The sequence below is a fragment of the Microchirus variegatus genome (genome assembly GCF_963457635.1).
Source record: "Microchirus variegatus genome assembly, chromosome: 3".
NCBI classification, from domain to species: Eukaryota; Metazoa; Chordata; class Actinopteri; order Pleuronectiformes; family Soleidae; genus Microchirus; species Microchirus variegatus.
In genome coordinates, this window is record NC_139804.1 from 20,887,043 (window position 1) to 20,903,160 (window position 16,118).

Here is a 16,118-nt window from a genome sequence, read left to right on the forward strand (position 1 = left end):
TGCACTTAATACTGAATCTGTATTGCTTGGCTGGTGATTGTTCCTTCACCTGTTTCATATCTATTTATTATTCTACTTGCTGTATACCTAGGATCGAGGTTTTGTGTCCCTCTCCAGCATCCGCAAAGTCTTTCTGACTCCCTTCTCCACTCTGCGGAAATGCAGCCTCTTCCAGAGACTCTGCTGCTGCTGACGGCCCCACTTCAGATCCCTGAGGAACACCTGCACACAGACAGACCAGGCTTCATGACAGTGGAGCTCATGCAGAAACTGTTTTACACAGTTCCTGAATCTCTCTAACTTCTCTGAAAGGGAATTTGAATGACTATATATTGTTGTTCACACTGGACATGACACTGATACAGCTGTGACTCAGGCAGAGGACAATGCAGCGACTTCTTATGGAGCCACTACTTTTTATGTTCATCTAACAAACCCTTCTCATCTGGATGAAATTGTACTAAACCATGTATTAAACAACATTTCACTTAAAACATCACTGATTCAGTACTGTCCTGTCTAAACTTAGAACACAATTTTTGTATATCTGCTCCCAGTCTCTTTTCTTCTGTCTCTATCTCACCTCCCTCTTTTCCTTTCTTTCACTCCTTTCTGCCCCCCTCCTCTCCTCTGTCCCCATTTATATTTTCACCCCATCCAGTCGAGGCAGAACGCTGCACAAGTAGTGACTCAAGTGCATTTAAATGCAAGGCTATGCAATAATATATCCAAAAGTGATTTTCATCACAACATCAACATTCACAAAATATGAATATTGCAAAGGAATTATAGCAAAAAAAAGAGGCAAACTTTCCTAAAATTCCACTGCAACCCACCTACTTAGCGGGCAGATAAATGTTCTTGGAATGGAAAATGGAATTTTGCACTGTCTGGGTCTGTGTTCACCATGAAAGGCATTAACACCATATAATTAAGTGTTTGTTAAAGCAAGTCATATCATCATCATGACATGTTTTCCTAATAATTAACAGCCCTACTGTAAATGCAACAACACAAACCTGCACATGCTACCAACAAAAAAACATCTCAACCTTCACTGTTTACTATAACTTTACAATAATAACGTAACATACTGCATGTTCTCTTCCAGTGAGTGAGTACCTGAAGCTGCTGCTTGACACGTTGGCGATCCCAGGATGAGGCGTTCTCTCTTATCACACTGAGGATGGGGTGCCAGTCCTCGGAAATGTCGGCGCCTTCAGTAACAGAAGCAAGGACCTTGACCTTACGGCCGTTACTCTGGGGAACACCGCGCACATACAGGGACTGTTTCCCCACGTCACTGAGGGAGTTCAGATACAAGCTAGACACAGAAAGAAAGACACTTTGTTGAGTTCATATAAAGCCTCCTATCTGTATATTTATCACTTACAATATTTCATAATCATATAAAGTAAGGTGTCTTTAAATGATACCACACAGTCAAGTTCATTGTAACTGAATGTACACAGACCTGGTAAAGAAAAAGTGCATATCTGTTTCCATCAACTGCTTTAGAGCAATTATTTGGAGTTACTGTGTCACCACAGACAGATAACAAGATGCAAGCTAACACAGATAAAGAGCACCCACAGCTGTCAAGTTGCTTCTTGAATTCAACATTGTGATAATATTGCTTCTAAGTGCAGTAGTTTCCTTATCAGTCCACATATTCCTCACCACAACCACTGTGTCCACCATTTCTGCTATTTTTACAGTTCAGCAAAGTGGGAGGGATCTTTGAATCGCCAGAATTATAAACATCCTCCGTTTAATGCACTAAAACTCTTTCCATTGCCCGCAGGTGAATCTATCTTTTGTCCATACTCCAACTTATCCCACCTCCCTCAAACTCCAAAAAGCAAAATTCAAAGTGCAATCAAAACAAGCCTGATGGTAAATAGCTGCTTACTGCACAGTGTGAATGCTGGGGTGCTCCCTGCAGGCATCCACCAGAGCCAGAGCAGCATTGTCTCCGATGTTGTTATAGGCCACATTGAGCTCCTGGAGTCCAGCGTGCTGCTGGATTCTCTCAGCCAGCTCCAGTGCTGCTTTGTCCCCCAGTCCAGTGTGCATAAGGGACAAATGTTTCAGTGACTGGTTCCCTGGTAGGGCCTCCAGCAGGGTATTGACTCCTGAATCCAGTAGAGGGTTATCACAGAGCCTGGAGAGAACAGAGGAATGATGACACATTTGTCTGTGACATTTAGTTGTTAATGTTAAGTCTTATGGATTTTGTTCACATACACCAGCCTGTGAAAACAGGTTTGCTGTGGTTCTGTCATTCATGAAAAGAGGCCTGTGTTAGAAACTGGGGACATGGAGTGTGAAATATGTTTTAGTTAAGTATATAAAGTGTAGGATCACTGGATGTTGTCGTTTGTTGTTATTTATATAAGGTACTGACAATCAGGGTATTTCTGTCTCGCTTGAATTCCACCATCCTTAGTTCAATCCGTTTCTCATTTGCTATATTGAGTCAGTGGAGTGAGTGGATGGAGCCACAGTTAAAGGGGGAACCTGCAGTTAATTTCTGCCCCAGTTCCTCCTGGTTCATCATCACATTAGACAGCTGTGTCCAGAATAGAGACCAGCTGATCCCATAATCAGTATCTGAACATCGGAAAAAAGTAACAAAAGTAAAATCCTATAATGTTTCATAGCTTCTAATTAACATGAAATAAAAGAATCATGTTGTGGGCTGCTTTTCCGTTCCTACACAGAGAAGAATATGTGTTACATAGTTTGAAGCATTATTCTTTTGAAATGTCTTGTTATGACTCGGTAGTAAATGCATTAGCACAAATGTATTAACAGCTTAGCTGTTTAATAGGTGTAAAGAGACTTTATAAGACTGATATTATTGTATATTGTAGTATTGGTAGACACTCTATCATTATCAATCTGCTTATATTTATTGAATCTAAGTATTGTACATTAAGAGTCAGCAGCACAGTGAGATGAGGATTCTCTTGGACACAGAAGCTAAAAAGATAAAGATATGAATGAAAGTGTACTCTTACTGTAGGGATTTAATAGAACTCTTGGGATCTAGGAGCAAATCTCTCAGGGTGATGCAGGACTCAGGACCCAGGCTGTTAAACTGCAGACTGAGGACAACAAAAACAGGCAGCAAAAACACTCACTACACAGCAAACACATGCTACATGAGCACCATCCAGTCTGTATACATGCATGTTACTGCCAACGACTTACTTTTAGAAGACGCAAGCTGATTAAATAACATTACATAAAATCATAGCATGGTTTTATCCAAGTGCTTATATTCTGCTATAATTTTAAAGAAAATATGTAGATACAAATACAGGTACAACTGAAGGTCGGAGGGAACGAGAAATAAAAACAATGGCAAAGATAAATTACATGAGTTAAGCTTGACATTTGAGTCTGATATTTACCCTGACCACTAGTGTACTATGCACACATACCACCTTTGTGTCTAGGCCAGGGCTATTCAACTAAAATTTCCGGAGGGGCAGCTTTTCGGGAAGGCTGTCCAGACAGTGGGCCGGTCATTCCCTGTATTACTATTTTGTTTTGCATGTACAGTAAACGGATACAAATAGATATAAAATGTTATACATTATAGCATTTATTTATTGAAATGGCTGCTAGTTTTGTGCAAAAAAGGTAAGTAACAAAACCACCAAAATTCAGGTACAATACAATTTGCGTATAGTGCAAAAAGGTTACAGTTACAGTACCACTAACATTTTGGAAGAACAGTCACAACTGGCTCTTACAAAATTAGGTAACAATATAAACAACATTAAGGTGCAAGGCCACAATAGGCTATTTTTTGCAGAAATATAAGTAACAGTACCAATAATATTCAGGTACAATTGCTACAGTTGGCTCGTAGTGCAAAAATATATATTCTGGTACATACATAGGCTGCCTACAATTACAGCTGTACTAGTATTTGCCAAAAAGGGACGCAAAGTGCCAGAAATAGGCAACGCCCCATTTTTTTGGCTTTTTAATAATACAGTCATTATTTATGGGTTAATGGGCTCTGGGGCGGTCCAAATTGCTGAAGGGCCGGCTCTGGCCCCCGGGCCTTAAGTTGAATAGCCTTGGTCTAGGCTATCAGGCATGTGTCAATTCACAACCACAAACCAGTACCTATATTGTAGTCCAAGTTGGCATACTTGTCTTAACTTTTTCAATCAAAACTATGTATGGAAGTATGGAAATACACAAAGTTGGACACATCAGGAGGTCTTCGGCTCTTTACACAACCATGACAGACACAGAGTGCAAGTTTTACATAAAATCGCTCCTTCAACACCTTCATGCAGCTACTGGTTAAAGCCGACTTTATCATGATACAACTTACAATGGTTACGCCTGTTGACTAGGGGTCACATACTACACAGTTATCTGCCAATGTGAGCCACTCTCTGAGATATCAGAGATGCATAGGAAAAGATGCAAGAAACAGGCTTTAAGTTTCTTGCCATCAGGTAAACCATTGAACGTTTCCCAAGTCAATATTGTCTGTGATATCTTCCATGTATTTCTGACTCATTCATCTTATTCTAATCTCTGATTGGCTGTCGTTGTCGTGTTGAGGATGCAGTGGCAAGCCACTTCAATTGCGTCTATAGCGCATGGAGATAGCCAATCGTGTGACAATCAGTGGTGTTTGTCTTTGACTTGCAAAACCACTAAAACACTGGCTGAAAATGGTGTAATGTGCTCCACGCTTACATGCCATATACTCAGTCTCACAACAAAATAAGAATATATGGACAAATGACAGTCTCTGCGAATTATCGTCTCAAATGAATTAATATTTGAGACGACTGTGTTCCGATAGCACCAGAAAGACTGGGGTATTGATTGATTATTGGAAAAAACTTAAGTTCTTAGTACAACTTGTAGTAGGAGTTACAGCAGGTGGAATGTTTAGCATCATGCAAAAAGGACATCATTTCTATCCTTTTTTAGTGGAAGAAAAATAGGTTTTGTCTCACTTGAGGTTACGTGTGTGTCTGAAGGCAGGGCACAGGATCTTCAGAATCTCATGAGTCAGCAGGCAAGAGGACAAGTCCATCTCTTGAAGGCAATAACTACAAGCAGACACACCATGACACAGCTGAAAAATCTGCTACATTTTAACATACTTATCTGAGCATTTAACTAACAGAAAAATCATGCCACACTGTATGATTCAATCTCTGTTTACTGGTCACGTCTACAAATTCTACTAATGTTTCAAATTATAAATACTTACAACTACAACAATAACCCACAAAATGCAAACATGTTATAAGGGTAATAAGACAGTCGAGTACTCATACATGAATAGAGAAACTGTCAGGCAGTTGTGGTCGTCCCATCAGCCACACACTCATTTCAGTGCAATAAGGTGACATTATGTCACAACCAAACTAGTTTTTAAACACACAGTGTATTACCTTGCTGGGGTGCATGAGAGCACAGAGCTCAGTATGAAGCATTTGAGTGATGTCATGCGAATGTTGGTGAGGCGGATGCTTCTGATCGAGGCCAAAACCTCCGCTGTCAGTCTGGGGTTCTGGAACTCATACAGAAGGACCAGCAGATCCATCAACTCCTCTGGGGGCTGTGGCTTACTGAGCTCTGCCATTATATAAGATAGCATTGTTATCCATACAGCTTTATGTCTAAGAAAGATTGTATATAAATGCACAATTTGTAGATTTGGTTACAAGCAAATGACTGATATCTTGTTTCTTTATTCTTATGTAATTACATCAGATATTCTGATGTAATTTCAGCTTGGTCCTGCAGAGGGTGCCGTAAACAACCCTAGTGTCAACAATTCAATTCAACAGAGTCTATGACATTTAAAGCTTTTAAAAAGTTCAACATATTTTTAGATTGATGTGCATTAGACTTAACAGTACAATAAATACATTTGCTGACTACTTCTATTTTAAAACATGAGAACATGATTTTGGTCCTCACAGGGTTTTGGGGCACTGAACAGAACTTCCAAATCCAGTGTAGGACAGGAGTAAGAGACTGAAAAAGACTGAACAAAGAATATAAACGTTACCCCTGACAAGGTATTTCCTGAGGGCTTTTGTGATCTGGACCACTGTGGTGCTCTGGATGTTGCAGCCAAGTTGCTGGAGAAGGGTGCGGTTACCATAGTGCAAAAGTCCACCCATGAAGATGGGGTACAGCTCAAAAGGCTGTTTTTCACAATACTGCTTTGGCTGAGGGCCATGGACTCCCAGTAGGCTCTGCTCCACCTGATCCAGGACGTCTTCGTTGAAGCTATCCTCTGTGCGAAACATCTCAGATGCCATCGTTTTGGCGATGCTGCCTTTATTGCGGCTGCTGATTTTCTCATAGAACTTGGGGAAAAGCTTGAGGAGATTGAACACAGCAAATATTCGGAGAGGGATGAACTTAGAAAGGATGTTGAATAGGGCACTGACATCCTCACCTGCCTGACCAATTGCAACTGACACCTGCTTGGTCATCTTTTCCAGAGCAGATTTGTTCTCTCCTAAAACCACGTAGAGAGCTGCAAGGTACTCTTGCATTGCTGGGACAGCAAATACGTACCGACATTCATCATTCTCGCTGAGAGAGTCAGGCAAATTCTTACTACGTTCTACACAAGGAGCCAAGAAGAAGTCCAGCACGTCAGTCCGGAACATGGCCAACTGACGGAGCTCCTCATCCGTCTTGGTCTTCCCTCCTATCCACTGTTCCAGTTCGTCTTCTGAGAACGACGTACGCTTGAACGTCACTCCATCAAATGCCAGTTTACCAACTGTTCGGACTACATACAACATCAAAGAGCTGTTTTGTTCCTGAATGGGCACATTTGTCGCTGTTCCTGAGCCCAACACCTCACCCCCAAAGTTCAGTCTGAGGAAACTGGTATATATGCCAGTGAGAGTGCGAATGGGTGCCTTGGCATCTGTAAAATGAAGGAAGTGCAATGTAGCACATGTGAGCCAGCAGTAAGAGGGCAGGAAGCAGGCTGAGGCCAGTTGGCTTTCTCTCTGGAGGTTGAGGTAAAGCAGCTCTATAAGTTCCTGGGCTCCAGCACCATGGTTGTGTGCAGTCTCTCCACTCTGCTGCAGCAGGCGGCTGGTGAAGTATGCCCGCTGACGGTCTGGGTCACTGAAGCCACAAATCTGTGCATAGCGACTCACATACTTCTGAGGGACACGGTCCAGGGCAGACAGTCTGGTGGTGACCAAGATGCTGGCCTGAGGACAACACAACAAAACTTTCTGACTGCCAATCACAAATATCACATTAACACAACAGAATCAACCACGTTGCATTCAAAACAATCTTAACTTTTTGATCACCATTTTTCTTTGGCAACAAAATAGCACGTCATCTGTGAAAAAAAATCTGTGCTATGATGATTAAATGGTAAATTATTAAAACAACAAAGCAGACCCATCAAAACTTTTTCTGGTAAACAGAAAATATGCTTTCACCTACTAACTTATTGTTAATCTATCATTCCCCACTGCAAACTAGTGTCAGTGGGAATGTTCTTTTTAAACGTTTCACGTCTCACGTTTATTGTAGTATGTTTATTTCAGTAATAACAGTAATCTGGATCTTTGGTTTGTGGACAATAGAGGACATTCAATTATTTCCTAATTTTGAAAGTGTGCTGAAATCGAGAATCAAATGCTTCCCATAATGTTAACTATTTTATAGTTGTAATCAACTATAACTGGATTCCTACTATTTAGGGCATGGTACAGTACTCTAGATTTCCAAATGAATTTTATTTGTCACATTTTAGTTATTCTTTGAGATCTTAAACGATATTGTATTTGTTCACTTTAAATACTGATTAATAACACAGTCTAAAACAGATTTTAGAGACACATAAGGACTGTTTCTAACCTCAGGCAGCAGGTATTTCCTCAGCAGGTTCACTACCACTACATTTGGAGGCAGCCCCTCATTAGGGTCACTGCAGAGCTCAGAGGATCCAATCCGGAAGTCCAGTTTCATCTTCTCCATCCCATTGAAGAGGAAGAGAACGTCCTTGGCCTGGTTCCCTTCCCCACTTAACAGAGGGTGTTTTCTCAGGTGGAGGTACTTCCTACCAACCAGATCCCTCAAGGAAGCAGCCCTATATGGGAGGGGTCAATGGTGCACTTTGTTAACAAACATGAAGTCAGACGTGCCAAGCAGCAGTTACTGTCTGTCTACTCTCTACAACTGTAGTTGTACACAGACACCGGAAAAACAAAGTAAAAGTGAAACTGTGTGTGTTTTAAAAAGCTTTTCATTCACAGCTAGTGGACAAGACACAACTGATAAGTGCCACTCAGGAAGTGGCTGTGGGAAACTGCGTCTCTTTCCAAGACACAGAGCTCCTGTGTCTACCTCGGTTGCATGCATGTGAATGTTAGACTGTTATGTGTAATGCAGCTGTGTTATATATTTGCCAGGTTCAGCTAGTTAACAAGGAAATTTGTTATGTTTTTGAGTTTTCCTGGATGTCAGCGGATGAGTCCAAACATTTTTTTCTGTGTTACAAAAGAGGCTACAAAGCCTGTCAATCACCATCACTGTAATCATACAGTCATTTACATTTCCTTTTTTGAGTAGAAGGGATGTGGAGTTGATGTCTTTCTAGTGCTGTATTTATATGTTTGTAACTCAACTGGTGAAGTGGGTTAGGGTTAGGGTGTCTTTCAACAAGAAGTCGATGTGTCCTTGACAAGTCACTTGACCTCAAGTTGCACATGAATGAGTTTAATAGATGCGCTGGGTGAATGGATGAATGGCAAAACTGTGGTGTAAAGCAGCTCTGAGTGGTCATCCAGACTAGAAAAGCACTTTAGAAATGCAAGTCATGCCACACAGCTAGATTGTATCACTCCTGTTGATCCTTGTTTAGCATTACAACTCTAACAGTAATACAATTCATTAAGGTATGTCACAAAAATATAATTTTAAAAAAGAAATTGCGTAAATATGAAAAATAAGTTCATACAAAAACATAAAATAATTAACAAAAAACACTGACAACATACAAGATAAGCAGGCACTAAAACACTTAAGGTGATTAAAAAAAGACCTGTTTAAACAAGCAGGTTTTCAGTTTGATGGGGGGCCAGTGTAATGAACATAAGATCAGTGTAATTCGAGACCTCTTCCGAGTGGACCTGGTTAAAAGCCTCATGGCAGCATGTTACATCATTTGTAGGTACTTTAATGATGTGTTACAGAGAGATGAATATGGCTCAGCCAGGATTAAATAAAAGCATGAATCATTATCTCTAGTTCATGGAGAGATATAAAAGATCTGAGTTTTGAAATATTAAGTAAATGAAAAGGAACAAGAACGGGTAAGAGACTTAATATGTTAAACTGCATATCACAATCAAAATTAGTATTTTCCTTTAGCTGGAATGAATAGCTCAATAGTAGTAAGAGTAAACGTAATATTATGAGAGTCAAGTACAAGTCAAATGGTTGCTCCATTTTGCTGTGACCAATTTAGCCCACACCTGTAACTGTCACATGGCTGTGACATTTAGCCATTGACCTAAATATGAAAATGTTTTTGGACATTACTCCCCCGCCTGCATGAACATTAATTTCAGAGATACACATTTGAGATACTAGTAACTATAAACTGTAAAAAAATAAATCTTACTTTGACAGCTCACTGAGGTCCTCACAAGAGAAAGGCACCAGGAGTTTAAACTGTGTCAGGGTCGTCCCACTGCACCAGTCCAGCACCAGCTTTCGGATCACCGTAGATTTACCTGTTCCCACAGCCCCGTACAGCAAGACGTTGACCCCACGGCCACCATTCCAGCCATCAGTGTGCTCAAACAACTTTTCCACAGTCACAGAGTCGCTGGCGAGTGGCCGGGTTTGAGTAGGCGAGCTGAGTAGCCCTGCCCTCTCCTCGGCCTTCCTTTCCAGGATGAGTGGATCCACGTGCATGGTCTCTGGGCTAAAGTAGCCTCCAAACTGTTTCTCCTCCTGAGGGAGATGGCTAAACCAGAGGAAAAGCTTATTTTTGTGGATCTGGATGGGGTCTATGGTGAGAGAGGGAAAATAGTTTGTAATTACAAATGGGCTGCCACAATATTAGAATTTCAGTAGAGGATTATTGTGGAAAAAATAACTCCTCATTCAAAACCAATATTATCACGTCTATAGAGAGCCAGCTATACATGGAACCATACTATACTGGCAATCATCCAACAACTGGAATGTACTAGCTATCAATCATATGGTGTAGTTGACTACAGATGGACCATAATTTACAAATGGATATCAAGCTGCATTGAAAATAATCCTGAAACTAGTGATTGATTTTTCTGGCTACAGTGACTGTATTTATGTTGGGATGGTCAATAGTTCAGGTTTCAGGTTAACTGGGTTAGGTTTAGGATTACACTTATATAACACTAAGCTGTGTACCTGCTTCTGACACGGCGGTGCAGAAGGTCCTGAAATGAAGGCCGATGGCTGGGTAAAGAGTAATGTCCAGCCTCCTCTTCCAGCTCCATACTGTGAGCACCTGACTCAGCTGTCTGGAAGACACAGCACATAACACAGACTGGTTCAGTCAATGTTGTTTGTTATAAAATGCAAACTCACCAAAACAAAAAGAGAAAGGTTATTTTAATTTACAGTCAACAACTCACTCGTGTCACGATGTGGATTATGCAAACTGGCCCTGAACCAGCCTCACATGCCGTGATTGTGTGAGAAGCCATGTGCATCAACTCGGCAACAATGGCAGAGAACATTTGCTGGCTAAAACATGGGCAGGCTGTAGCAGGTATAATGACATACCTAGAAGGCACTGACATTATGCAAATCTATGCTTAAGCCAGACTGGCCCCAGGGAAAACTGAGAACCTGTTTCAATGGGTTTAAAAGGACTTAAGGAGGACCAACATGAAAATAGATTTTTTCAGGAGGCGAACAGAGGCCGATCCTCAGTGAAATGAAACATGAGAGCAATAATGAACTTTCAGATAGATGACATTCTCAACTGAGGAAAACCAGACATGACAATTACAAATGGTAGTTTTCCTCAGGTAGTGTTTCTCATAACCGTATAGGATCAATATGGACGTCAGCCACAGTGATCATATGGTATCTGGTCAGCGTTATGACCAGGGCTCTTAATTCAATTATTGTATACTGTACATTTATAGCTTCATCAGGTATATCAACGTACCACGGTTGTTATCAATTTGCAGCTCCAATTAAAAGTAAACCACATAATAATCAAACCTTGTTGGTGGCAGATTTACCACCTGCATGAGTTTGAAGCAAAGGAGTTAAAGAGAAATTAAGTAGAGTAGATGTTCAATGGTGGACCGGTCACAAGGTGAAAGTGAAATTGTAAGTGTGTAAACAGAACTTTTTGCTCAACAACTGATTGTGGAGTCATGACTGATAAGAAAGTAATCAGGAAGCAAATACAGGTAACTGCATTATCAAGTCCAATGGTCAGTGTTTCTGTATGACTTTTCAGACATTAAGGGTTTCCAAACTTCCCTATTTTAGGCGCTCCAAAACTCTGGAGTAGTGTGGACAGAGGGTGTAACCGTGTTGTAAACAAGTTGTTGTGAGAATACATGAACAGGAACAGTCGTCCAAATGTGGAAGAGGTTTTTACTCCAGGAAGACACAAGACATGACATAACATCTAATCCCTAAATTCTCCATGAGCCGGTGAAAATGACACTGACCTCATCATTAATTAATAAAGAGAGGTGACCAACCTGTGAAGTAAACTCATCCTGTTGTTCTGCTCTGTCAGTTAGGGAGTGATCTGTGAAGAACAATTAGCGCACGGTGTCAGGCAGCTGGTACAAAGGTGAGATAAAACATTTTACAATATGAATGAGCATGAGGAGCGTGTGCAAAAGCCATTGGATGTGTTTGGATTGGAAAAATGTATCTGTTCATCTTATGACTGACCAACCTGAAGGTCTAGTGCCATTCTATTTACATGCGGCCCATAACCAACATCTTAGTAATAACTTATGAAATAAAGATTCTTATGAATAACTGAATAAATAACTAGAGAAAGACTTTTCACTGTCCCTCAAAGATTCCTACATGCATTCCTATGGTAGTCTGATAGGTTTGATAGCAGTGTTGATTCTTTTGTATTCTGTTAAAGGCACTTTGAGGTGTTTGTGGGTTGTATATGACATGATAATATTGTGCACCTTTTTGATTGTATGCATTTTGAGTTGCCCTGAGATGACCAACACGTTCATTTTCAATGTAAAAAATAGTTACAGCTAATATTGTGCACTATGCACTTATGCACACTGAGGTGTGTGAAGGACAGGTATAACCAAAATAATTGTATTACTAATTATTTTATGATTTTTAAATGCACTTTTTGATGTATGTTTTTAATGTATCATCCCCTGCTGCATACTGACCCAACTGAGTTTGTAATTGAATAGTCCTGGTCTGACGTGTAAACATGTAGTTGAAATCATTTTCATTTGGCAGATGATAAAAAGATAAGAAATATAAAAGATATACGGCATTTTATCTAAGTGTACAATCACCCAAATTCAGGCAACAGCAAACTCATTTTAGAGTAAAATGGTCGTTGTAGAGTAATATTATCAGAAAGCTGGGTCATCTGTGGTATTTCCCATGAAGAAGTGAAAGTTACCAAAGTGCGACAACAGTTTGACAAAAAAAAACTCCAAAAAACAACTACTTCAGGAAGCACAGAGAAAACTCAAATGTTCATCACTTTGATTCCAAAATGGAAGATGATTATAAAATGTTAACACTGCTATTTGCAAACAGAATTGGAGACCATTACAGAAGAATGGAAATCTAAATGTTTGAGGAAGATACACATGGTAAACAACATCAGGTTGGGGCTCAGTTGGTTAAACCACAATGATATTGTTAATAGTTTCATTTTGATCCTTTACTTTTATAAAGCATTTGATTCACTTGAGCATGAAACATTTCTCAGAGACTTCTTCTACAACAGTGTTTCCTAACCCTGGTCCTCAGGGAACACTGCCCTGCTCCATCACACCTGATTCAGATGAGCAGCTTGTTATCAGGCTCCTGCAGAGCTTGATGATGATTTGAATCAGGTGTGTTGGAGCAGGGCAGTGTCCCCTGAGGACCAGGGTTAGGAAACACTGTTCTATAACACTGTGATGATATAAACATGTGTAAAAAGATAGTGGTAGCATAGTCAAACTAGTGTTTCACATGGAAATAAAGAAGAGTGTCAAATCTCTATTTATTTAGCTTCACTTTCTCCAAATCTCTGGTTTCCCTCCATGGTAATTGTTGGCCACGCCCTGATGTGTTTCACCTGTTTTCATGACTCTCTCCAGTGTATTTAGTCTCTGTCAGTTCACATGTCCAGGTGTTGTTTGCTCTTGTTCCTGTGTTTGTTCCCTGTTACATGGTGAAGGTGTTTTGTTTTTCTGCCTTTTTTTTATCTTAAACTGTTGCTGCTTTGAATTGTTATGGCCACGTGTTTATTTTAGCTTTCTATAGTTTTATAAAAGACTTGCATGTGGGCCCTATTTTTTGATAAACCGACTGTACAACTATTCAAATAAGAACATATCAAATTCCCACAACAACTAAGGAATTTAATATTGTTAGACACAAATTCCCTTTGGTATCATAATGCAGTTGATGGGTATTAACTTCCCATCAGATTAAAAACCATTACAACTCTTTACACAATCCCACTTTTGAATGTTTATGTTACATTTTATTCAGTTGTATAACATAAATAAATTAATTTCATAGATTTTTCAGAGGCACAACTGGACATTAAAGCTTCTGTTGTGTAAAAATTATAAGTTTTTTCTTTTACTTTATTGCAAACTAATGTTTTCATGGCATTTGATTCCAAAATGGAAATTGAAGAACATATTTTACAATAAATCAAATTCTTATTGTCCACACATTTAACTTCTGTGAGTTTCTTGGCACATAATATTCGACCAACTTACTATGAAGACTGTGCTCATATTTGCTGGGCACATGATCTTTTTACTGGGGTCTTTGCTAAACCTTGTTGCAGTTTTGTTCTGCCTTTTTGCCTTTTGCCTTAAATCAAATCTGGCAAATTATTTCCTGTGTCCTGTCATGTCTTTAGCGAGTTGCAGCGACTCACTGCCTGTTGTCAGTGACAGCATCATTAAGAGTCAGATTAACAATGGTAACCATGTTAACCAGTGGCTGCCATTGTGATTATAATGATGGTGTTTGTATGGAAACACAACATGAGATTATGGTCATCGAGTTGTTTTTACTTGATTGTGCTACGTTCCTGTTAATGAAAACATCTGGACATGGCCTTGGAAACTTTAAGGTTTAGGAAACTGGGGTTTATACTTATGACATAAGAGGGCTTGGTCCCTTTTAGTTTTAAGTTTAAGCTTTAAACGGCTGATTCTACACACGTCCTGCTGCTGATTTTCACTAAAAGGCCATTCATAAATACAAACAATATTTAGTGCTCTGTTATGTGTGTTCTTATGTAGCCGTTATTGTCACTGATGTGTATGATGTCATTAGATGTATGTTCATTTTGGGCAAAAACAAACGTGCATGAATGAGTCTCTTATTTAAGATGCAGATGGAGGAGGGCAGTAATGATTTTTATTATGGTTTAAAACGGCACTAGAGTTCTCTATAAACGTCATGCTAGAGGCCAGAAGCTGGAAGGAATGACACCTAGCTCCTCTTAAATCAGAGTCTTTAACTTACAATTAGAGTTATCTAATGTTTTTAGTCCCTCTAAACTCTATTCTATGGTTGAATCAATGAATGAAGAAGCTGCCCACTCAACATTTTCAAAAGGTTCCTCACTCATTTCATCCTGTTATTGTTATTTAGTGTCTTTGTATGACATGTACAGTATGCATTGCTCTAAAATGGCGTTTTAAACATTGCAGAATCATTATTCAGTGAGAATGAGCAGGAAATCTGAGTTTAACAGTACATTTACACCACTGCGCTTGATACTGTACATTATGTCAAAATAGACTTTCGCTGCTTCGCTTCGTTTCCGACTTCTCCTTTAAATGTCTTAAAATGGAGGTCATGGTTAAGGTTGGCAGTTCAAATAAAAGTCTTACCGTGCTGGTTCCCTGTATCAAACAGGTAAACCACGGACTTCCTCCCATTCACTGTGAGCTGGTGCTGCTGCTGCGGTCTTCGTGTGAATGTTTCCACAGACTGTTACTGACATGTCTGCTGCTCTCACAGCCGAGCTCACTCCGCGTTCCGCTACACAAGCAGGAAACTCCGCCCAGCCTTTCACAATAAAACAATAATCTTTTTTATACATGGACCTACAGTTTTTTACCGACTAAATTGCTTCCTTTGATTTAGAAACGGCCATGGATTCGTTTTGGCTAGTTTGGTTCCCAGCTAACAATTTTTGGTTCCCAGAACATTCTGGGAACGTTACCATTTGGTTGTGGGAACGTTCCCTGAACGAACCTTTGGTCGACATGGAAAGTTTTCCTAACGTAAATTTTTCTTTGCCCATTTGGTTAGTTCAGTACTACTTAAGTATATGCACCGGTGCCCCAACAGTGCAATGCAAAATGTTTCAGTTATTGTTAAACCTGCCAAAATGCAGTGGGTTATGTTTATTTAAAGTCCATTTTATTTTGAAGGATGTGTGGTCGAAACGGAAATGTTTGTTTATTCATGGTAGTTTTGCCTCTGGCTTTAAAGACACGACTTCAATATTTATTTTCAAAATAAAAGCATTAGCAGGTTATTCACCAAGCTGGAACTGCTGCAATTAAAACAATATGAAATAAACAGTGTCTTTGCAATATTGACAATGCTATAATTGTTTTACGGGAGACAACTTTTTTTTTTATTACCATGCAACTGTATTATCATTATAGACTTGCTTTGTTTGTCTGTTTGACTTATTTCAAGGGTAATGTTACCTCTACAAGGAGGCATCATATCAGGAACCAATAAATAAATACATAATAATTATAATATAAGACATCTCACAGTAGTATATGAAAAATTAAAATAGTAAACATACCTTGTAATGTCTATGTTTTTTATGTTAAGTGACCCCATACATG

At 39.6% G+C, this 16,118-nt stretch overlaps 1 protein-coding gene across 1 annotated transcript; it reads right to left on the minus strand.

Moving 5' to 3' along the window:
* Positions 1 to 87: 87 nt before the first annotated feature.
* On the minus strand, positions 88 to 15,252 carry nlrx1 (NLR family member X1; the record flags this gene model as incomplete). The annotated part of the gene is made up of 12 exons (XM_083886880.1): positions 15,141 to 15,252; positions 11,769 to 11,818; positions 10,450 to 10,562; positions 9,671 to 10,061; positions 7,903 to 8,134; positions 6,068 to 7,241; positions 5,445 to 5,628; positions 5,001 to 5,096; positions 3,024 to 3,110; positions 1,913 to 2,164; positions 1,123 to 1,324; positions 88 to 222 (listed from the first exon to the last, which is right to left on the minus strand). The coding sequence occupies exons 2-12, from the start codon at positions 11,783 to 11,785 to the stop codon at positions 88 to 90; spliced, it is 2,883 nt and encodes a 960-aa protein (XP_083743006.1). The 5' UTR covers positions 11,786 to 11,818; positions 15,141 to 15,252.
* Positions 15,253 to 16,118: the final 866 nt, after the last annotated feature.